This window comes from Coffea arabica, chromosome 2c (assembly GCF_036785885.1).
Source record: "Coffea arabica cultivar ET-39 chromosome 2c, Coffea Arabica ET-39 HiFi, whole genome shotgun sequence".
NCBI classification, from domain to species: domain Eukaryota; kingdom Viridiplantae; phylum Streptophyta; class Magnoliopsida; order Gentianales; family Rubiaceae; genus Coffea; species Coffea arabica.
In genome coordinates, this window is record NC_092312.1 from 68,221,240 (window position 1) to 68,245,038 (window position 23,799).

General features: G+C 44.1%; 1 protein-coding gene and 1 non-coding gene across 2 annotated transcripts; both read right to left on the reverse strand.

The window, feature by feature from the left end:
- Nucleotides 1-1,016: 1,016 nt before the first annotated feature.
- LOC113728368 (U4 spliceosomal RNA) lies at nt 1,017-1,166 on the reverse strand. Its single transcript, XR_003458091.2, has one exon. It is a non-coding gene; the product is annotated as a U4 spliceosomal RNA (small nuclear RNA).
- A 20,153-nt stretch (nt 1,167-21,319) lies between these two features.
- LOC140035769 (uncharacterized) lies at nt 21,320-22,336 on the reverse strand. Its single transcript, XM_072077139.1, has one exon. The coding sequence runs from the start codon at nt 22,334-22,336 to the stop codon at nt 21,320-21,322; it is 1,017 nt and encodes a 338-aa protein (XP_071933240.1).
- Between the last annotated feature and the right edge of the window lie 1,463 nt (nt 22,337-23,799).

The window sequence follows — 23,799 nt, forward strand, 5'->3', positions numbered from 1 at the left end:
CGATATCTACGAAGGCCTGCATTCAGTATTATAATTTATTGTACTCATAAAAATGTCATTAAGGCTTTCATAGCCTAGAATTAATAAATCTTTTTTGAAGGGAGGGAGAAATATCTAATGGTTAACATGTCATCCAACACATAAACATATAATGACACATTTATCATCCTTGAACTTGCTATATAAACACACTTGCCAGATTCATGAACCCAAAAGACATTATTATGAATAACTTGATCATTTTGTTATGCCATTACGTAGTAAATTCATATAAGGATTTAACAAGTTTATATACCTTATGCTCTTGACCATGCACAAGAAAACCTTCTAGGATTTTGGACCAACTAATAAATTTACCAAACTCTCGTTAGCCTATTTGTTTGTTTATGAATGTCGAGATGATGAAAGAACTAAGATTTTTTTTTTTTTTTTTGTATGATTCAGTTATCTGGTCTTTTCTTTAGGAAGCATTCTTCTCCTTTTAATATGTTATACTGTAGTATATGACTATGAAGTTATACTAAATTGTTTAGTTTTAAGCATCAGTGGGAACTACATATATGGTGTTTGAATTTTGAACTTTTTGGTTTCTAAGTGAGTGCATATTTTGAAAATATAGTGAGGTTTCCAGGATAGTTAATGTCAGTGAAGCCATTGGCACTGATGTTAATGATTTTTGTGAGCTCTTCTTTTGTCCCTTGTCTTTTTTCTTTTTTTTTTTAAGTTTTGACTACATAGCATACAAGAATTTTGGAAGGAAAGTATTAGCAGGTAAGAACTCATTGTATAGAACTAATCTAAATTTTTAGCATCTCTTAGACAACATGGCTGGAAAGCTCATTTGAAGATTGAGCACTTATGGAACAAATTCATCCGGAATTCTGGAGTGTAACTTTTGAGTGTTGGAAGATCTTGCTGCAGAAAATTATTGTTCTATACTTAGTTTATATTGTAAAAGTGCACTGATTTTTTGTTCTAAGGTTTTTTTTTTTTTTTTTTTTTTTGGAGAAAAGTAGGGCTTTACCCCGAAGGGAGCCCTTCCAGAAATTCTCGATGGCCTAGGCCAAACCCAAGCCAAAGAGGGGGTTTGGAAATAGTTTTCAACCAGCAATAGACGCGCCTCGGTTAGAACCTCACTAGCTGCGTCATTGCCCAAGCGCAAAGATTTTTTGTCCTAAGGTTTAAGAAACAGGTGTAAGTTTCTTTTAAGAATTATCACTCTACTTTATCCTCAAGGATATTTTTCCTTTTATTGCACTAGATAAGGGACAAATATAGCTTTAAGGAAAGTGTACATAATACACAACTTGGTTATAATTTTCTTCTACCGGCATACATATTTAAAAATTCCCTTTATTTCTATTTTCCAACAATCTCTAAGACTATATTTGAAGATCTGCTAGTTCTTTGAAAGAGTTGGCAACCAACATCGTGAATATGGAGGTGAAGGAAACTTCGTATGCTGACAAAAAATGATGAAGGTTGTATGTGTCTTGATAACACCAAAACTTAGCACATAAGGAGACGAAAAATCTCTTAAAGAAAATAAAAAGAAGCAAAAATGGGACAATGATTATTAAATTTAGAAAGGCCACATCCTTAATGAAATGAATGATGAACTCTTTGATATTTACCACACGGTGACAATTCAAATCCAAATACATGCAAGAGGATACTATAATTAAGATCAGTTCATTGGTTCTCCTTTCTAACAATTATAAAATGGTAGACACAAGACCTTTTATGGTACAATTTGCAGAAATTTTGAGAGATTTTTGAACCGTTTTACTTAATAATAAAATATGCATATGGATGAAATCATTGCTGTGAGTTCCATAATAGACAAATTATTTCCAACATGAAAAGATTTCCAGAGAAGTTTGAGATATAAAGAGAGAAGACATCTGTCTTGAAAGTGTTGCCAAGTCCATAAAGAGTTGAGGGGGAATTTCGCATTCAAAGGAAGAAAGATTCTCAAACACAAGATGAGAACCAAGATTCTTCTACCAAAATACAAGTCTTACCCTACATGCTTTAGGCATTTTTAGGATGAGGAGAGAACTTTTGCTACTCTTTAAATGTTGAGGTACACATTGTATAGGTTTTTGGACCGTTGCTCAAATACTACAAGTTTTTTTTCAATACAATCATCTATCGTTTCCGAAAAGAAAAAAAAGAAGAGGGACACTCGAGCAAGTCTCGAGGCAAGAAATATGATCAATACAAGAATCACTAAAATAACGAGAAAAATGAATAAGAGAGGAAACTGCTACCATTGCAACAAACCTGCACGCTACAAGTCCAAATATAAAGTTCTTAAGAAGGCTAAAAGTCAGAAGTAAGAGGCCTTCAATAAGGGAAAAATCAACGTTTCATCGCTAAATTTTGAGAGAGAGACGTTTCATCCCAAACTTTTAAATGCATCGCATTTAGTATATGAATTAATTATTTTTTGCCATATTTAGTCCAAAAATAGTAAATTGCTTGATTTGGATGGAGAAAGTTACGTGTTTGGCACGTGACCATTAAGTAAAAACAATTTCTTAGTCAAAATTAAAGGCCACGTCAGTCTTCTCCATTCAAATTGAACATTTTATCCTTTTTGGACGAAATGTAGCCCAAAATAATTAATTCATGTATTAAATATGGTGCGTCTAAAAGTTTGAGAACGAAATGTGTCTCCAACTCAAAGTTTAAGGACAAAAAGTGGATTTTTCCCCTTTCAATAATGCAAGTAAAGGGCTGGTTGCAATGATCTTCAAGGTGAACCTTATGGAAGATGGCTTTGCTTAGTTGGTTAATAGTACTAGGGCTAAACATATATGCAAAAATAAAGAATTCTTCAAATCTATGAAACAAGCTCAAAATGGAATAGTTGCTTTACATAAAAACTTCAGCCACAGCTCCCATTGTAGGAATAAGTGAAGTTGAATCTGGAATTTACTTGTCAAAATATTATAACTCTTATTAATGTTCTTGATGTACCGAGAGTTAGGAAGAATCTTGTTTCATATGGTCTATTAAACAAGTTTCATTTCAAATTTCTATTTGATACAGATAAGTGTATACTTCCTCAGACATGTATGTATGCAAGAAAGGGTTATCTTTGTTATGGTATGTTCAAACTTAAAGTACTGGCAATCTACAATAATAATAAAGGAGAATTGTAGTTTGAGTCCCCAATGTTTAGCATAAATGTTAAATTAATCCCTAATATACTAGCCAAAACAAATTTGGTCTCCAAAATTTCTAATATTAAGCACATTTGATGGAAAATCAACAATGACTAATGGTCAAAATCAAATTGCCATTAGTCAACAATTTTGAACTTTGTATTTTTGGTCCATAATGTTTGAAATTTTAATCATTTTAGTCACTTAAGATTTCAATAGTGATATTATGGGTTTTAGGATAAAATAAGATGCGAATTAAAATGAAATGTGTTACATGGGTACTAGGAGTTTTAATTAAACCTTTTTTTATTTTAGACACTAATTTCTCATATATATATTTCTTCCTTTTTGTATAATCCATCCCAACTTTGGTATAATATATATAATTATTATTTTATGCTATTAGTAATTAACTGATAATTAATTGATAATGATTAAAAGCACTTGATATAGTATTTATCTTTACTAGATTTTGTACTTACAATTCCTAACTATAGCACTTTAAGTCCTATATATGTATACAAGTCATGCAAGAACTTGTGTAGTAGACTAGCAATGTAATGATAATAAATTTTTATATTAATACCAGAATTATCTCCTTTTGTTTTTTATTTTATAAATTATTCATATATTGTCATCCGATTGTAATGTATTCAACAAAATTTATACTTTTTTACTTAAATGATGTTTTGTGTTGATATAAAGTGTTTTCATCTAGTTCTGAAAAGAAGTGTTGTCATGAAATTTTATAGGCATTTAGGAAGACATTTGTCATATATGTAATTGAATTCACACTTCATTTTGTCTCTAAACTTGAAATTTTATAGGCATTTAGTAAGACATTTGTCATATATGCAATTCAATTCACATTTCATTTTGTCTCTAAAGCCCGAATTATAACTACTTGAAATTTAAGGGACCACATTAATTGAAACATCAAACATTAGGGACTAAAAATTCAAAGTCAAAACTTTTGACTAAAGCCAATTTGATCTTGATTGTTAGTTATTGTGATTTTTCATTAACTATCCTAAATTTGCCTAAAATAAAAAGTTTTGAGGACCAGATTTATTTTGGCTAAAATATTAGAGACCAATTTAATACACCGGCCAAATATTAAGCACGAAAACTATAATTCGCCCTAATAATAATAATAATAATATTTTTGTTTATATGGTTGAGTCTTCTTAACTAGCCAATACAAACATGCAAAAGGCTGAATTGATGGGCATTACAATTTCGCACGACATTCATTGCACTAATTTGGCTCCGTTATGTCCGATCTCCAGTCCTTTCGTTGGCTAAAGTCCATGTTCAACAACCTAGAGTAAAACTTTTTGAGTAAAAGGTGGTCAGAGGCTCAGAGCACGTTCTTAGATACAGAATAAAAAATCTAAAATTTTTTGCAAGGCCAAAATGCTGCTTTTGCAATGATAATATCATGTGAGGAGGTAAACCGATGCAAAACAGTATGTGCACTTGATGGAAGAAAATTTTCGATCCCGTTTGAATTGTTATTTTCTGTAGCTGTAGCGATTATATATATATATATATATATATATATATGAAATAAAATAATAATTAATAAGAGAGAGTGTCGTTTGATTTTGGAACAAGGGTGGAGTTTGATTAGAGATGATATTAGAGTTAGGGAAGTGAAATTGAGTAAGGTAGAGAAGTTGATAGGAGGGGCTTTTTGAGAGCATATTAGAAGTTCTGTTGATGAGGGTTTTAGAGAATTATGTTTAAAAGAGAGGCAGGTAGCGGATCGTTGGAGAGAGCTCGAGTTGGTTGAGAAAGAGATTGAGAGTAGAGAAAATGAGCTTGTTAAGAAAGAGGAAAAGTTCAAGAGTTTAGAGGAGGAGATTGAGGTGAGGGAAAAGGTCTTGGGTTCAAAACAGGGGATGCTTGAACCTAGAGAAAGTGAGCTGGAGGCTAGGGAAAAGGTTTTGGAATTATAGATGGTGCTTGACTTGAAACAAAGAGAGCTTGATTCTGCTAAAAAAAGTAAGGAAAGTTGTTCTAGAAAACCTGATTCAATAAATCCAATCCCAACCTGGAGTAGGGCAAAGAAAAGAAGGAAAATGGAGACAAGGACGCATATAAGAACGACTCTGAACAACATGCTATCATTGATCTGGTTGGATCAGATTCTGGTGATTCTGGTCATTCAGGTTTGGGATGTGATCTAAATGATTCCCATTCAGTGTCAGAGTCTGATTCAGGTTATTCAGGTTCAGCACATGATCTTGGTGAGGCAGGTTTAGGCTTGGCCAATTCAAACTCAGATTCGTACTCAGCTTCTTGTGATTCTTCAGGTTTTGAAAATTCAACTTATCATTCGAACAAATTGTTTAATAACTTCAGAAGAACATACACGTTAAGCAGGTTTCATGTCGGTCAAATTTGGGCTTGTTCTTATCATAGTAGTAATGATAAGATACAAAAATCATATGCAAGGGTCTTGAAGGTGCGTGATCCTATTGTTCATGTTGCATGGCTCCAGCCTGTGGCACATTATCCAGGTGCAATGTCGTATAGGAAGAACACCAAAAGTGTGAAGTTACCTGCCACCAAAAGCAGGGTTGCAAGGAGTGAATAGATGCGGGGTTACCAGTTGGTTGTGGTGGATTTATATGTGGCAAAAAAGAGGCCCTGTCATTAACTCGTTGTAACTTTTTGCATCAAGTTTGCTACAAAGATAATTTTGCTTCTTGCAATCTTGGTAGTCCTTACTTAATACATCCTCAAAAGGGAGAGACGTGGGCCCTCTATAAGGATTGCAACCTTAGTTGCTGTGATTCTAATCCTGAAAATAATTTATCTTGCCAGTATGAGATAGTTGAGATTGTCCAGAGAAATCCTTTTGACACTAGAGTTGCTTCCTTGGATAAATTGGAAGGACATGGAAGTTTATATCACAGAAGAAACCACAATAAGAAGGATACTTTTTTGATACGTGATGAAGAGCTCTTTAGGTTTTCCCACAAAGTACCTTCTTTTAGGATGAGCAGCCATAAGAGCAAAGGTGTAGCAGAGGGATCTTTTGAACTTGATCCCAAGTCGCTTGCTGCAGTTTTTTGATGGAATTTGGAACATTCAGGTATTAAAGTTACTAAGTCCATTTTCTTGTGTTTATGTGAATTTTCCTTTCTGCAATTTTCGGTTACTCCATTTGTGCTCCGTTGTTGGGAGGCTTTTTTACTGGATTGGACTGGTTAATGAGTGAACTCATTGCGAGATATTTTGGCAAATTTCAAGAATTTTGTTTAATATGGCATGCAGCTGACACCAGTCAAATGTAATATTTACAAGTAGTAGTCTTCATCATGACAGAGAACTTCTTAAATTTCAATTTAATGACTATCATCCACCGCGCACTAAGAATTATTAATTTTACTTGAATGGGTATAGAACTGTTGTGTGATGTTCCTAAAGGGGCATTGCAAATTCTGGATAATTTTTGTACTTATTTCTATCCTTCTAATAGATTCCCTCACGAATTGGAATTGTAGCCAAGCTAAATGGAGCTCAATCCAGAGCTGAACGGGCTCTGGTGGAGAGAAGCTCACACCAGAAAATTCAAGACGAAGCTCAAGCTGTCAGATTGGCCCTGATGAAAGCAAAAGAGATGAGATGGCAACGGATTAGAATCTCATGTGAGACCAAACACCTCATTGCTTCGATAAAGTCGGGCACAGGAAAAGATATTCATACGTCCACGTTGGTGGAGGACACCAGTACATTAGTTGACTTGTTTCAATTGTGCTCCTTTTGTGTAGGAAATTCCAAATTGTATGGATCAATGTAATGGTTTTAGTCTACATGCTTTAGGCATCTTTAGAAAAGAGGAAAAAACTTTTGCTACTCCTTAGTTTCGTGGTACACTTTGTATAGCTGATTAAGTCATTGTTCAAATACTGTAAAGCCTATTTTATCAATAAAATCATCTATCGTTTTCGAAAAAAAAGATACCCCCACCCCATCCCCCACTGCCACCTGTTAAAAAGAATTAACATATATTATATACATATATATAATATTTAATTTAATTAATTACAAACTTACAATAGTGATATTAATAGTTATATGGATTATATAATGTATATTAGTATATGTAATATAATTGATATTATCAATTATACTAATAATTATACATATCTACTAATAGAAATTATACTAATATTAGTTTCTATGCGTCTTTAAAATCCATGAACAATTAATTACCCTTCTTACAAATTAGTGAAAAGCTATACCATTTGCTTGCTGACTACTGAAGTTGCCGTCCACATTTCTTGGAGACGATGCTACTAATGTAATCAGAGTACTCAATATTTGCGACTTTCTTCAGTCCATTCTTCTGGCTGATTTGCCCATTATTCATTAACAGAAAAAAGAATGCAAAAAAAAAAGGATATCTAAAATTTTTTGGAGTAAAATTGCTTCTAGAAACAGTAACTAAATATATATATATATATATATATATATATATATATATATATATATATATATATAAATGCAACTATTCTAAAACAATTCCATGACTCACCCTACAAGCAAACCTGCATCTTGCTTTGATTAGCTCTCTCAAAATTCAATTCCTTACTCTCCAGATCAAAAGCAGACACATGAGAACTTTAATTGTTTGATGAATTTAGCGACTGCTGTATGAGGATCTTTGCAAACAATAATATTGCCCTATATATATAGAACTGAGAATGGAATCTGTTCCCATATGGTCATATTTTGACAAATAAAATAAAATAAAATAAAGAGGTAAATTAGTCCACATGTACAGTACAAAAACCAAACACACAACTGTCTAATAACATTTATTGCATCAAATGAAGTGTTTCAAAGTCGAACACAACTTTTTTATTTTCTTTTTGTGGAACTTTTTTGTTGAATAATAAACAGTGTTCGAAACAAAAAGGCACACAAAAACACAGGCAAAAGTTTTGCTTCTTCAACTGCTTTCTTCTCTTCCGCAGCAATGGCAAAATATTTGGTCGTGAGGTCTACTTTTGAACCATCAACTGCTTTCTTCTTCCACAGCAACAGCAAACCTTTTTTTTTTTTTTCCTCTCTTTTTTGTTTTTTTTTTTTTTGTTTTGCTTTTTTTACTTTTTTGTTTTAAAATGGAGAAAGCCACACATATGAGAAAGCCAAACATAGCAAACCCTGCTGATACTAGACAAACCAAAGACACTAGCAACCCTGTTGACATGAAAAAAAGAAAGAAAGAGCAACAATTAGTTGTTTATTCATAAATTTCGCACGTCAATAAGTCAACTAGATCAATCAATTTGCCTGAGGCAATGTCCAAAAAATAATAATAATAATAAAAAAAGAAGCCAATCTTGGACAACACATTGAGCGCCAAGATTTAGCCTCCCTCCAATTTTGTCCCAAATTTAAGGTGTTGTCACAAAAGTTATACCATCCAATTTGTAAAATCATACAATTTGATTAAAAAAAAGAAAAAACAAGCATTAGCCACTTTTTATTCAAGCACGTAAACCTATAGTCAAAAGTATGAATTTGTAAAGTGCAAGTTCGGTGATCTAAAACTCTACATATTATTATTCTGCTAGATAAGAATCTGCAAAACTGAAAAGATAGTTTTAGAAAAAAATACTACAGACCCTTTTGAATATTGTACCTATGAATCTACTCCAATTACATTTCTTGAAAGTATTGATAACTCTTGTTCCACATCCAACAGTAAATTTAATCTCATTGGTACAGTACCTAAAATGAATTGTAAATTTGTAATGCAAGTTTTAAAGGATTGTATGTGATGTGACCATTTATGCTATTCACACATAAAGCAATAGAACGTTAAGACCCAATTTTTTGAGTAATTCAAATTGCTAGTGCGATTTTGTTTTAATTTCAAATATTTTATCAAATTTCTCAATATAAACGAAGCCCAATTTTTTCGTATACCACGGATTTCAAATATAGTACCATCTAAGCCCAATTTTTTATCCCTTGCTCCAACCAATGTGACAATTAGTAGCGCAAATGACAAAATTAAAAGGATGGAGTTTACCTCTCAACATTTGACATGGAATCTGCCCTAAAGATTTCTGGCTAGTCGATAATGATATTCAGATCCTCAAATCCCATGTCTTCCCCAATTCTGCATACCGACTCCTTAAGAGAGTCATTACAGTCGCGCACTTCAATCTCTTCAAGAAATGCACTCTGCCCTAAGCAGGAAGGGACCTCTTTCAATTCCAAAACCCCACTCAACCTTAACTTCCGAAGATACGGGAAAACATCATCACCGCCTGTTCCGTCCTCCCATTCGACAACATCCAAGTTTTCCAAACTCAAGCACATGAGTTTAGGGAACCCTCCTGGTGTCAGCTCCCATCTTTCTCCGACAAATGACTCGCCGAGTAATATAAGGACCTCAAGGTAGGGTAGTTCCTGAATCACTGAAATTTTACTCCAGGGCAGATGCAATCCTCCAAGGACCAACTCTTTTAACTGTAGAGGGAAAGAAAACTCAACAGGATTCGATGGCAATGACTCCGCCGACACTTCGAGTGCTTCTAGATTTGCGATGTGACTTAAGTTGTAGCATCCCACAGAGTACTCTGCTGCCGAGAGTTGGATCTTCAGTTGGCGGATATTTGGAACCTTTCTAATTATATTTTCCGCTCTGTCGTCTAAAGTCACAATCAAGGTGGAAAGAGTGTCTAAATTCGAGAGGCCGGAGGTGTTTTCAAGATTTTCACTCGGCAAAGAACAAGTAACGTTCCAGCCCACCACATGTAGATGCCTCAACTTGGTCATGTTCCATATGGTATCTGGGAATGAAACAGTACCAGATTCAGCAATCACAACAAAAGTTTCTAAGTTGGAGAGCTTGTCAATTGTGGAGGGGATGGAACTCATTGCACCCTGAACGCCCAAATATCTCAGCTCAACGAGAGCTTCTACCTCTCTAGGAAAAGCCTAATGCGGCAGAAAAATTTGCTCCAAATCCAACACTCGAAGTCTTTTGTAGTTGCAAAAGACAAATGACATATCAGCCATGAATGAATCAGACTCTTCAATCTGACTAAACAACAGTAGACTGCATATTTGTGGACAGAATAGCCTTGACTTCTTAAAATGCTCTGCCTTGGACCAAATGGACAACCTCTCGAGGTAGGGGTGCTCATTAAAAGTGGAAAGTTCACCATAGCCATGCAACACCTGTAGGATATTTTCTTCTTTGGCTTTTTCCTTACAAAACTCTTATAATAGATCATGAATGCGACAAGTTTTGACTCCACCAATATGTCTTCGTTTGGCAACCATGACTAGGTTTCTGCCAATAAGATCCATCATGTATTCTTCTGCTAAATCCGCCATTCTCTTGGGCTCTGTATCCGGCACAGTTTCAACTTCAGCAAAAACAAAGCCTTCGGCAATCCATAGCCTCATCAACTTCGCGGTTTCAATTTCTTGATCTTCTCGAAATGCTCCGAAATACAGAAGGCATCGTTTCAAATAATGCGGTAAGTGCCTGTAACTCAGCTCCAATGTACTCTTACACTGGTCTGTATCATACACAATGGATGAAGTTAAACTATCTGCAACTTCACTCCAAGCATCATCCTCTATAGTTGACAAAATTCCGGTTATGATGACAATCACGGTTCGCCGTCGCGGATTGCGGCCGCGTCGCGGTTTCGGTTGTTCCACATCCGTGGCGGCATATCGGTTGAATATCGGGTGATACACACATTATAGTATATAAAAATTTTCAAAAAATCTAAACAAATTACTAAAAATAGAAAATACCATTAAAAACACAAATATCAAATTAAATTTCCTAAATACCTACTATATATTACCTAAAATTATCAAATTTTCCTTTTTCTAATTAATTTACCTAAAATCATTTTAACCAACATAATTGAGATACTTGAAAATAAATAAATTATATTTATGATCATTAAAATGTATCCAAATAATCACTATATATTTTCTAACTAAAATTTAGATAAGAGACTACTAATACAAATTAATCATATACTTAATAATATGTAAAAATTGTCAAAATGCATTACATAAATTTACAAATATTTAAATATCAATCTGAATACTAAATTAAAAAATTAAAATTGATAAGTTATTTTGAAAGAAGATGCGGAAATGAACTTGGGCCAAACTTGAAATTTAAGTGCTTCTAATTTTTCTTTCTATTTTTTTCCCTGTCTCTGGGTCTAGTACAAAAGCCCAGCTTCTCCACCAAATATGTGACAGTTGCCGCAATGTGGAATTAGAGATTGAAACCTGGCAAAGTGGGAGCCTGGTGTCTTTGGGATTATTAAATGGTTGCCGCTCTCTCAAAGCTCTGTCATTAGGCTCCTTTCATATGCTGAAACATCTCCGTGTAAACTTACTGCCAAAAGAATTGAGATGCTCTCGATTCCTCCGAGTGAGATTGGCAATCAAACCATCAAAGTAGCAATCTGACTTCACTAGTGTTGTTCCTCTCAGATTTAGCCGTCCCTTTCTTCGTTTCTTTTTCTCAATTTCCCTTTCACCCTTTTCAATTTCCTCTCAGATTTAGCCGTCCCTAAGCTTGGTAATTTCCCTTTCACAGCCAGATTGAAGACCCCTTCGCCCAGTACAAATGACGAAGAAATTGAAGCTTCAGCTCTAGATTAGCCAGCCGTCACCTTCATTCTTTCTCTCGCTTTCCCTTTCCCTCTGTTGTCTCCTTCCCTCTGCCGTCACCCTCTGTTTTTCTCCTCTCCTTCCTTCACAGGAAGGACGATGAAGAAAGAACTCGCTTCTCCAAATAACCATGGTCGCCAAAAGAACTCGCATCTCCAAATAAGTTGTGACCCTAGTTCTTTCTTTTCCCTTTTCCTTTCTCTGTTTTCTTCTTCCCTCTCTGCTAATCTGAAGATATTCCCTCTCTGCAAAAGGCACCCAGAAATTGACGGTATGTTTCTCCCCTTATCTTCCCTTTCCCCTAAATCTTGTCTTTGTGGCTGAAAAAGAAAACAAGAAAGCATGAGAAATTGGACAATATCCGAGTCGAATCTGAGAATTTGGCCGATATCTTTCTACACGGTTCTAACTCGGACAATATCGACTGATTCGGAGCGATTCACATCGAATATGGTATAATCGGCATTTCGGGTATCGGTATCGGAACGGTAGGGACTGTTCCGGTTATGACTCACTCGGCCGAGTTGGCGAACCATAATGACAATGGTAAGAGGCAATCCCTTGCAATTTGTTGCTATTTCCTTCCCAAGAATACGTAGTTCTTGAGGACAACCAGGTTCTCCAAACACCTTCCACTGCAATAATGTCCAACTCTCTTCTTCGGTAAGCACGCGAAGATTGTGAGGTTCCTCACCAAATTGTACCTCTGAAGCCACGTTAGAGTCTCGACTTGTAATTAGGACTCGACTTCCTATGCTATCGTTAGGGAATGAACGACACAAACCATGCCATACCCCAATGTCCCAGACATCATCTAAAACAATAAGATACCTATTCCTCTTTAACGTTTTATAGAGCTTAAGTGCCAAATCTTCTTCATTTAGAAATTTGAGTTCATTCACCTCCCCATACACACAGGATAAAATCTGAACTAACAAATTCTTCATGTTATATTCTTGAGAAACAGAGCACCAAAGAAGAATATGGAAGTGAGCCCAAACTGAGGGACTATTGCAAACTTTTTTGGCTAGAGTGGTCTTGCCAAGTCCAGGCATTCCCACAATGGGAATAACTGTCACCTGTCGGTATCCAGTTAGGAGTCGGTAAATCACTTTTTGTGCCTCATCCTCGAAACCAACTACAAATTCATCGGTCATCGGTACTCTACCTCTTGATGGCTTGAAACGGGTAGTCTTGGAAACTTCTTGTCTTCTGAAGCTATGATAGGAGGGAAAACTTCCTGAGATGCTTGAACCCCTTAGCTGAGCCACAATGAGCTTAACACTGTTGTTCGTGTTGACCAACATAGCCAAAGAATTGACAGATTCTCCAACCACTGATTCATTCAGAAAGAGCAAGAAAATTACAATTCCTGCCTCACTAATAACAGCTACAATTTTATCATTTAGATCGTTCATATTCTCCTGCGGTTCATTTAGAATGCTTCTAAAGAATCTCAGTCCCTCGTAGAGTATCTTCATTTGATCTTTCACAGAAACCGTGAAGCTGGTACTGGAGCCTAGTAGCTCCCAGAGACTACTTATGAGAGAATCATTAAAATCCTGCAGTTTTTGCATACCTGTCTCCGTGGTAAGCAACGATTCTGGGGATTTCGGAGCTTTAAGGATTTTGACATATGTCACATAAACTTGGAGGTCAACGGGGTTAATCTTCTCCAATAGTTCACTAATTATGGAGCACATCTTGGGATCCTGCATCTCTTGATCTTCCTTGTAAAACAGACACTTGTAAGAGAGGCATGCGGCATTTAGAGCCACAACTTGAATGTGAGCCAACAGATCTCCCAATTCACATTCTTCAACACCCAGAAATTTGGCAAAGCCAATGAAATTTTTCAAGAATGTAAGCTTGTCTTCAAGGGCCTCAATATGTGCGTGCAAAGCACTGTTGTAACCTTCCATGGACTCAAAATACCGACGGCTGAGAAGATCGACCAGATTCTGCAGAGCAGAATCTATGAAGTCCAAGAGTTCACTGTCTCTTAAGCAGGAACCGGACTCTGATGAGCTGCAGCTCGACAAGGTTTTTGTTATGGTACATGAAGAAGCGCTGAGCTTCCCCGGACCGAGCTGATCGGATGAGCTCGGCGTGCTGATGGACGAACTGGTTCCAAGCCTGCAAGACAAACAAGAGTGAATTATCAAAGGGGGCCCGGGGGTTGTCCCCGAGGGCACTCTGACAGTCAAATTAGTTTTTCGGTGAGTCAGGTTCATGGGAGTAAACAGTCGAGAGTCGTTTGCCAATAGTGAGCGTACCTTTCGTCCTTGGTGTGAGTTACCTTTCATACCTGCTAAGGGAGTCTGACCTCCGTACGTTCCGGGACCTGCCCAAAATAGTCCATATCCCGCACTCAGGGGGATTTCCTCCGACCTCTGCGGGATGGCCCCCAAGTCCTTCTGGAGCCCTAGTGGTGGTGCGGCCCAGGGCGGCTGCTAGGGGCCTGAGGTCGAGGCCCAACTCGGTCACACCTGGGCTACCACGTGTCCAAGCCCGAGACGGGGCCTCTGCACTAGCCCCCTAGATTAGGTAGGGCTGTCAGGCAGACCTAATCTACCCCTGCCACGTGGGAGGCCAGCGCCGCGCACTATTCTGCCAAGGTCACCTCTGGTACAGTGCTGTCATAGGGACGCTGCGCCCACGTCCTTTCAGTTGTCACGCCTCTTCGGTTTTCGTACCATCATTAAATGCGTTCACATGGGACGGTTCGATTTCAAGCAACCGTTTTCCCCCCATTTTTTCCCCTATAAATAGGGGTCACCAGATTTCCATCCGCTCCATTTGCCACTTTCTCTTCCCTTTGTGCATTTGCATTTCCATTTTCCAGCAACTTCCGGTCTCTCGTTCCCAGATTCCGGCGATTCTTCCATCCTCCCCCTGCTTTGATCATCAGTAAGTCTCTTTGTGATTCCTTTTCCTTTTCCTTTTCCAGTGTCTCTTCCCCCTTCTGCCACCTCCTGCTTTTTATGTCGAGTTATTCCGACGTTACTTCCACCGCGTCCCAGAGTCCGGCCCGTCGTAGAGCCACCAGAATCTTCATTTCTTCTTCATTCTCGTCCTCATCTTCGCCTTCGCCTTCTCCTCCTCCTCCTTCTTCCTCTTCTGTTTCTAACCCTAACCTGCTTGACCCCATAGACATTATGAGTTCTTCTTCCGACCGTTCTCCTTATGCCCATTCCCCTTCAACCCGAGAGCTGGAGGAGGCGGCCGAGCTCGATGCCTACCTCGAGCGACGGGCCGGCTCCATCCCTTTCCCCAGGTCCCACCATGACTCCCCTGGTGGGGCCCAAGAAGGAGTTGGAGAGGATAGGGACTCTTCCGAGGGGACCCCTGATCCTAAGCAGGGGGATGATCCCGAATTTAGTTACGGCTACCCCGACCACGAGGAGGTCACCATCTCGCCCGAGGCGGTGGCCGAACTGGTCAGGTCCTACTCTATCCCCCCGGCCTTCGAGCCAAGGGCTGCCGGGCCCGGCGACCGAGCCAGCCGACCTCCCCTCGGTTTTGTAGCCGTCTACAAGAAGCAGCTGATCGGGGGCCTCCGCCTACCGATCCCTTCGGCCCTGGCCGAGATCCTGAGCTATTGGGGGCTCAAGATCACCCAGGTCCACCTTAACTCGATCAGGATCATCATAGGATTTCTGATCTATTGCAGACTCTGCTCCATTCCTTACTCTCTCTCCCTCTTCCGAGCTGCTTTCATCCTCAAGGCAGCCCTTACTGGGTGGTATTACTTCTCCCGCTGGACCGGGAACCAAGGTCGGGGGGACAAGGGCTGCCAGGACTTGTTCCATAAATTCCCCTCTTCCTTCAAGAACTGGAAAGGGGACTTCTTCTTTGTCAAATCCACCGGTTTTGACGCCACCGTGTGGAAGGTCGGAGAGGTCAAGACTGACCCCTACCTAGAGGACCTGGACTCTGAAACCCTCATCCAGCTGTTGAGCTCTAAGGTGAAGCTCTTTGCCACCAAGTTCTCCAACGAGCAGATCTCTGCGGCCGGACTAATGGGGACGTTGTCCGGGTCCCCTGGCGAGATGGTGGCCTCCCCTATCGACCTCGACGCCTGTAACGCCGACCCTGACCCTGTAGTTCATTGCATTTGCATACATGTATATTTTCTTACCGTCCTGTTTTGGCTGATCCAGCGATATTTTTTGCAGTGAGGAGGCTTTCCAAACTGTTAGGCGCACCCACTGAGGAGGCTACCCTCATTCCTCAGCCAGAGACTGCCAAGGAGGCATCTGGGGCGGCCTCGATCTTGGGGGGCGGCTCAACTCCCCAGAAGGAAGCACTGGACACCTCCTCCCCCTCCAAGAAGGCCGCCAACAACAAGAAGAAGGCAGCCGGACAGAAAAGAGGCCGAACGGACAAGCCCTCCCAGCCCGGGAAGAAGCTCGCGCTGGTCCTAGCTCAACCCCCTCCCCTCATGCTGACATCAGGGGGGCCAGTCCACCTGGGCATTGGCTCCGCTGAGGAGCATGCTCGGGAGTCGCCTCCCCCGAACTTGTGGCACTTTCGCCACATAACCCCCGTGAAGTCGGGCCAAGCCCCCACCATGCACGACCCCCGCAGTTTCTGTCCGTCCTGGGGGCTTTTCATCAACAACCGAGCCCAGTTTTCGGAGGTGGCTCGCGAGCTGATCACGGGCGCGGTCCTCTCTCGCGACAAGAGGTGGATGGAGCTGGCCAACCCCCTCGATCTCCTGGACGCGTATTACACCGCTCAGGCTCAAGTAAGTCTTCTAACCTTTGGGCCAGTCGCGCCTCTGTGTTCTGTTCGGGTGGCGTGAGGTGCTGACTTGCTTTCTCCCCTCCTCAGGCCAACGCCGCTGGGGCTGCCCTAGCGACTCGCTTCTCCGAGTTGTCTCCCGATTTGGAGAAAATGTACAAGCAGAATCGAGAGACGGAGCAGAGGGTTGCCCAGGCCCTTAAGGAGGCGGACTCCCTTAAGGCCAAACTGGGCAAGGCCGAGAAAGAGCTGGAAACAGCTCAGGTCCAGCTCGCCTCCACTAGGTCGGAGCTCCACCAGGAGAAGGCTGGTGTGGCCAAGTTGAGGGAGGACCATGCAATCGAGCTCTCCGGCACCGTTAGCCGGGAGCGGAAGAAGGCTGTTCGGGAGTTCATCTCCTCCGAACAGTTCGCCCAGGACGTCGCCCTTCTCAACGGACCCATCCTACATGTCGGCTTCACGCGAGCCCTGGATAGGGTCAAGGAGCTCGGCCTGCCTGGTTTCGATTTGGCTGCTTTCAAGGAGTACAACCCTAAAGCCGAGGAGAAGGTAGACTGGCTTTTCGACGGGTACTGCAAGGGGCATGCCCTGAAGGAGCTGGCGGGCAAGAAGGATGTGGCAGCCGCTCTGGTGGAGATCCCCCTGGAGGAGGGTGAGGCTTCCGGCAGAGCTCCCGGGAAGGAGCCGATAGCCTAGGGCGGCGCCCACTCCAGAAACCCTTTCCATCTTCTTATAAGGATGTGACCATGTTCCAGTTGAAAATGCTCTTGAAGGTCCATCTGAGATGGGAAGACTCCCCTGCTTCTGGGTTCAAGGCCTCCACAGTTGCCCTCCTGAACAGCCTTCACCATACGCCTCTCAGCATGTTTAAGGTGTACCTCCAGCTCCTGCTCCAAGTGGGTCACCAGCACGAGGGTGTCTTTCTTTTGTAGTTCGGTAGGCTTTGTAATAGATAGGCTGGAAGCTTTGTAATAGATAGGTTTTGAATGGATATACGAAATTCGAAGGAAATTTCCTTGCAACTTTTTCCTGCACCCAACTGCAACAACCAAAGCCAGGCGCCGACCTCCTGGGTCGAGCACCAAATGCATACCCCCAGTAATCTAACAACTAAATCATTAGAGGCAACCAGATTGTGGAAACCCTGTGCCGGCCTCCCGGGTCGAGCACCACGCCGTCCTACTAAGGCAATGTGCCAACCTCTTGGGGCTGAACACCAAACCTTAAGGATTTTCCTGCCGACCTCTAGGGGTCGAACAACGCACTTTTGCGAAGGCGTCCAACTCATCGCTTAACTTCGCAAAGGCGTCCGCCAACCTCCTGGGTCGAGCGTTGAACCTTCAGACTTCCAGGCTCCCGGTCGTGCCGACCTCTTGGGGTCGAACACTACACTTCAAAAGCATTCTCGCCGACCTCATGGGCTGAGCCTTGGAGGTATCCGTGCCGACCTCCTGGGTCGAACGCAGAACCCTCGGATCCTAATGCTTAGAGCCGGGCCAACCTCTTGGGGTCAAGCCTCTACTTTGAAGGTTTAGCCCGTGTCAACCTCTTGGGGTCGGGCACCACGCTTCAAAGGCATTTGCGCCGACCTCCCGGGTCAAGCGTCGAACTTTCAGATTTCTTCAAAGTTTTTCAGTCATGCCGACCTCCTGGGGTCGAGCACTCCCGCACTCTCAAAGGCATCCCGCATCCATTACCCGTTTATCCCCCTAGAATATTTAGTGAGGGAACGCTAAGTGTGCTAGTGTAGGATTGAAACTTAAAAGGCAAACAAGTACAAATGAAATTAAAACTTGAAAGTCGAGCATTTATTGAATGATGAAATTGAACAGACAACCGAACACCCTGGTCTAACCTACGCTACAAACAGTCGCAGATTGGAGAAGTGCCAAGTACGGGGTACCTCTGATCCATCAATTTTCACTAGTTTGCAGTAGCCAGCTCGGCTCGCCTCAAGAACCTTGTATGGGCCTTCACAGTTCGGGTCGAGCTTGTTGGAGCTATGAGTTCGGCTGGCCGAGTTCTTCCTTAGGACAAGATCTCTCGGCCGGTACTGTATGGTACTCACTCTGGCATTATGATAGCGGGCGAGCTGGCTTTTGTACTTAGCCATCCGCACCGCCGCTTCCTCACGCTTAGCCTCCAGCATGTCCAAGTTGCACCTCAGCTCTTCCTCATTGGATGACGCAACGAAGTTCTGTGTCCCGGGCGAGGGGAGACCAATCTCCGCGGGTACCACCGCCTCTAACCCATAAGTCAGAGAGAACGGGGTCTCGTGGGTGGCCGTCCTGGGCGTAGTGCGGTAAGCCCAGAGAACACTAGGGAGTTCATCCAACCAGTTAGAATGGGCCAGTTCCAGCCTAGTTTTTAGTCATTGGAGAATAGTTCGGTTGGCATTTTCCACCTGGCCGTTGGCCTGGGGATGGCTGACCGATGTAAAGTGCTGATTGATCCAAAGCTCGGCGCACCAACTCTTGAAGGGGTTCTCCGCGAATTGGCGCCCGTTGTCTGATATTAAGACATGTGGAATCCCGAAGCGGCAGGCTATGTTCCTCCAGAAGAACTTCTAAATTGCCCTCCCAGAGATAGAGACCAGAGGCTCTGCTTCCATCCACTTCGTGAAATAGTCGATAGCCACCACGAGGTGCTCATATCTTCCCGGGACTCGGGGGAAAGAACCCAGAAGGTCTATCCCCCATTGAGCGAAGGGCCAGAGACTGTGGATGGGGATCATTTCCCGAGCTGGCTGGTGGCGCAGTGGGGCGTGCACCTGGCAAGCTCGGCATTTCTGTACCAGTTCTGCGGCATCTTGGAAGACGGAGGGCCAATAGTAGCCCAAGAGAAGGCACTTTTTGGCCAATACCCGGGATCTCACATGTGCCGCACATATCCCTTCATGGATTTCGCGAAGGACGTAGTCACCTTCCTCGGGAGTCACGCACTTTAGCCAGGGAGATAAGTATGACCTCCTGTAGAGGGTTTCTCCAGCGTAGGCGTACTTGACAACTTTGAGCTGGATCCGGCGAGTCTCGGTTTTGTTCTCAGGGAGGGCACCCGAGCTGAGGAAATTTACTAGGGGGGTCATCCAAGTGGCCGAACTGTCTATAGCCAGGATTTGAATCTGGTCGATACTTTTCTGTTTGACCACCTCTACCAAAACTTCCTTGCTCAGGTACGCAAACGAGGAGGATGCCAGTTTTGACAGGGCGTCTGCACGCTTGTTTTGCGATCTTGGCACCCGCTCGATTTCAAAGGTATCAAACAGGGCTATTGCCTCCTGCACCTTGACCAGATATTTCTTCATGACCTCCTCTTTGGCCTCGTATTCCCCGCGAACTTGGAGGACTTTGATCGCGGTTATACCCATCTGGTGGGCTATCCGCAACCCCGTCAATAGGGCCTCATACTCAGTCTTATTGTTAGATGCGGGGAAGTCAAATCGGAGAGCATAGATTAGCTCTTCCCCGGTTGGCGAGATGAGCAGTAGACCTGCTCTGCTTCCTTCCTTGCTGGAGGCCTCGTCTACGAACAGCACCCATGGCTCCTTCGGCCGTACACCCTCGCGCAGAGGGTTTAGCTCGGTTAGGGTCAAGCTAACCCCCTCAACTAGGAAGTCTGCTAAGGCCTGGGCCTTGATGGCTGTGCGAGGCTGATAGATGATGTCATGCTCGGCCAGCTCGACGGCCTACTTGGTCATCCGACCCGAGACCTCGGGCTTGGCGAGTATCTGCCGTAAGGGCTGATCGGTCACGACGACGGTGCTGTGGGCTTGGAAATAAGGTCGGAGCTTGCGGGTAGCGTGCACCAAGGCTAGGACCAGCTTCTCGGTCGGCGTGTATCTCGTCTCCGGCCTAGTATATAGGCCTCTGAACCCCCCTGTCCTCCCGCACCAAGACCGCGCTAACGGATTCGTTGCAAGCAGACAGGTATAGGAACAGGGTCTCCCCCTGCTCCGGGGCGGTCAGAGTGGGTAGCTCTGCTAAGTATGCCTTCAGGTCGGCGAAAGTTTTCTGGCACTCCTCCGTCCATTGGAAGTCTTTGGGCGCTTTTAGGATGCGGAAGAAGGGCAGCCCCCGGACCGCGGAGCGCGAGAGGAATCTGTTTAGGGCTGCCATCCTTCCTGTGAGCCGCTGGACCTCCTTCACGCTCCTTGGGGGGACCATGTCCATGATAGTTTGGAGTTTATCCGAGTTGGTCCGGATCCCGTCCCGAGACACCAGGAATCCCAGAAACCTTCCCGACCTGACCCCGAAGGTACATTTCTTCGAATTCAGCCGCATCTGGCTCTCCCGTAGGATACCCAGGATTTCCCTCAGGTCGGGGACGAGCTGCTGATCAGTTCGGCTCTTGACGATCATGTCATCCATGTAGACCTCCATGCTTCTGCCGATTTGATTCTGGAACAGTTTGTTGACCAAGAGCTGATAGGTAACTCCCGCATTCTTCAAGCCAAACGGCATAGTCCGGTAGCAGTAGGTTCCTTCCTCTGTGATGAAGGAGGTCTTTTTCCGGTCTTCCTCAACCATCTCTATCTGGTGGCATCCCTTAAAGGCATCCAGAAAGCACAAAACATCAAATCCCACAGTAGAATCTACTAACCTGTCGATTCTCGGTAGAGAAAAGCAGTCATTTGGACAAATTTTGTTGAGATCCGTGAAATCCACGCACATCCTCCAGGTCTGGTTCTCCTTCTTTACCAGCACCGGATTGGCTAATTAGGTCGGGTAGTAGACCTCTAGGATGATCTGGAACTCCAGCAGTTTCCCGACTTCCTTGTTGATCACCTCATTCCTTTCTGGGGCGAAACTCCTCTTTTTCTGCTTCACTGGCTTGAAGCGGGGATCCACGTTGAGGTGGTGGACTGCAAGGTCGGTCGGGATCCCGGGTATGTCATCAACTGACCAGGCGAAAACCTGGGAATATTCCCTCAATAGGGCCTTCAAATCCTTCTTCTCCTCAGGAGGCAGCAGCTTGCCGATGCGGATTACCTGGTCAGGCTGATCTTCTCTCAGGGGGAACTCCTCGATCTCGTCCTGGGTGCCCAGCTGCCGAGCCTCTTCCTGGGTGCCCAGCTGCCGAGCCTCTTCCCCTAGGATGTAGGGCTCCATGCAGGCCGTCTGGGCGACCAGCTTCTCCTGTCCCCGAAGCATGGCCAAGTAACACGCTCTGGCCACCTCGGGATCACCGCGCACCTCGGCTATCCTTCCCGGGGTGGGGAATTTGACGCTAAGGTGGAGCGTGGAGGGTATAGCTCGGAGGGCCTTCAAGGCAGGCCGACCCAGGAACATATTGTACGGGGATGGCTGCTTGACTACCACGAAATTAGCTGGGATGGTCCGGCATTTGGGGGCCTGCCCTACCGTGACCATCAAGGTAATCATGCCTTCCTGGTTGATAGGCGGCCCGGTGAATCCCATCAGGGGCGTTCGAACCGGGGTCAGCTGCCCGTCCTCCAAGTCGAGCTCCTTGAACATCCGATAGAACATAATATCAACTGCACTTCCTTGGTCGACGTACATCTTTTTCACCCGGTAGTTGTTAGTGATAATATCTATCACGATGGCCTCGTGGTTCCTGGACGCTAGGGGTACGGCGTCCCTGGGTCCGAAAGTGATCTCCTCGTCCATGCGTAGGCGCTTCAGGGAGTCATCCCCCTCGGGGGGAGGTCGCCTGTTCTTCCGAACTGTGTGGCTGTTTTCCCCAGTGGGACCCCCGGCGATGGTGTTTATCATTCCAACTAGGTTTTGGGTGTCCTAATCTGGGGAGTAGCCCCCGGGCGCGTCACGCCGCTCAGGGCGATCGCGCCGCTGGTCTTCGCCCCGATCTCCACGGTAGGTGCGTCTGGACTCCTGGCCGAGGCGACCTTGCCGCACGAACCGTTCCAGGAAACCGCGTTGGATCAGATTTTCGATTTCCTTCCGCAGGACCCAGCATCCCTCCGTGTCGTGTCCAATGTCACGGTGAAATGCGCAGTACCGGTCCTGGTTTCTTTTGTTCCGAGGTGTCCCCATCTTGGGTGGTCGATCTCGCAGGCCTTCCGCCTCCATAACAGCCAAAATCTGGACTCTAAGCCGTGTCAGGGGGGTGTAGCCCTTCTCTGGGAGGGGTGGCGGAGCAGGGTTCTTTTTCCTCGTGAGCCGGTCAAAGACGTTCTTCTTTGCTGGGCCGTCCTTGTTCTCGGGGGGGTTTTCTCGTCCCCTCCGATCTCCGAGCCCCCGATCTGGTTCTTTCTTCAGGCGGGCCGCCTCCTCGGCATTGGTGGCCGCGTGCGCCCGGGTCAAGAGCTCTTCCACGTTTGCGGGGGGCTGCTCGGCCAACTTGTAGAAGAGGTCTTCCACCCTGAGCCAGTTCACAAAGGCAGCCATGACCACTTTTTCGTCCTTGTCCCTGATCTGCAAGCTTTCCGTGTTGAAACGGGTCATGAAATTCCTTAGTGACTCATCGGACCACTGCCTAATTGCCATCAGGTGGGTCGCGTTCTTTGCATAAATCTTGGAAGAGACGAATTGAGCGACAAACTGCCTGGCCAGCTCGGGAAAACTCCGGATGGTCCCCGGAGCCAGGCCTTGGAACCAAAGCCGAGCTTTCCCCTTCAGGAACATGGTGAAAGTTTTGCAGCGGACCTCGTCCGCCGCCGTTTGTAGGCGCATATGCGTCAGAAAGACCGAGAGGTGGTCCTCCGGGTCGGTCGAGGCATCATACATCTCAATCGTCGGGATTTTGAACCTCCGGGGTAGCGGGTAATCCTCTATTTCCCCGGTAAAGGGCGAGGTCGTGTAATTGTCGTCGTACAGTTGCGGCCGCAAGATCTGTTCGAGCTCATCTCGGATAGGTTTCCACTGAGGGGGGTCACGCGGCCGGCTTCTAACAGACTGAGCGGAAGAAGGCTCGAACCCGTTCCGCGTAGGTTTTCGTGAAGAAGGGTCTCTTCGGCGGCTCCCCGCGGTCCGGTCGCGGGAGTATCTCTCGCTGTCTCCGACCACCGAGACCCGTGGACAAGGGGGAGTCCACGACCGTTTCCTTCTGGGAGGCCGGTCCCGCGACTCATCCTCCGAGGGGTCGGGGGGTGATTCCTTCTCCTTCCCCTTCGCCTTGGAGGTCTGCGCGCCTCCAACCCCTTCTCCCTCCTTCGCCTGCCGGATTATGTCTTCCAGCATGGGGAGGTTCTCCGTCACGAACTGGAAGATCTGTTGCC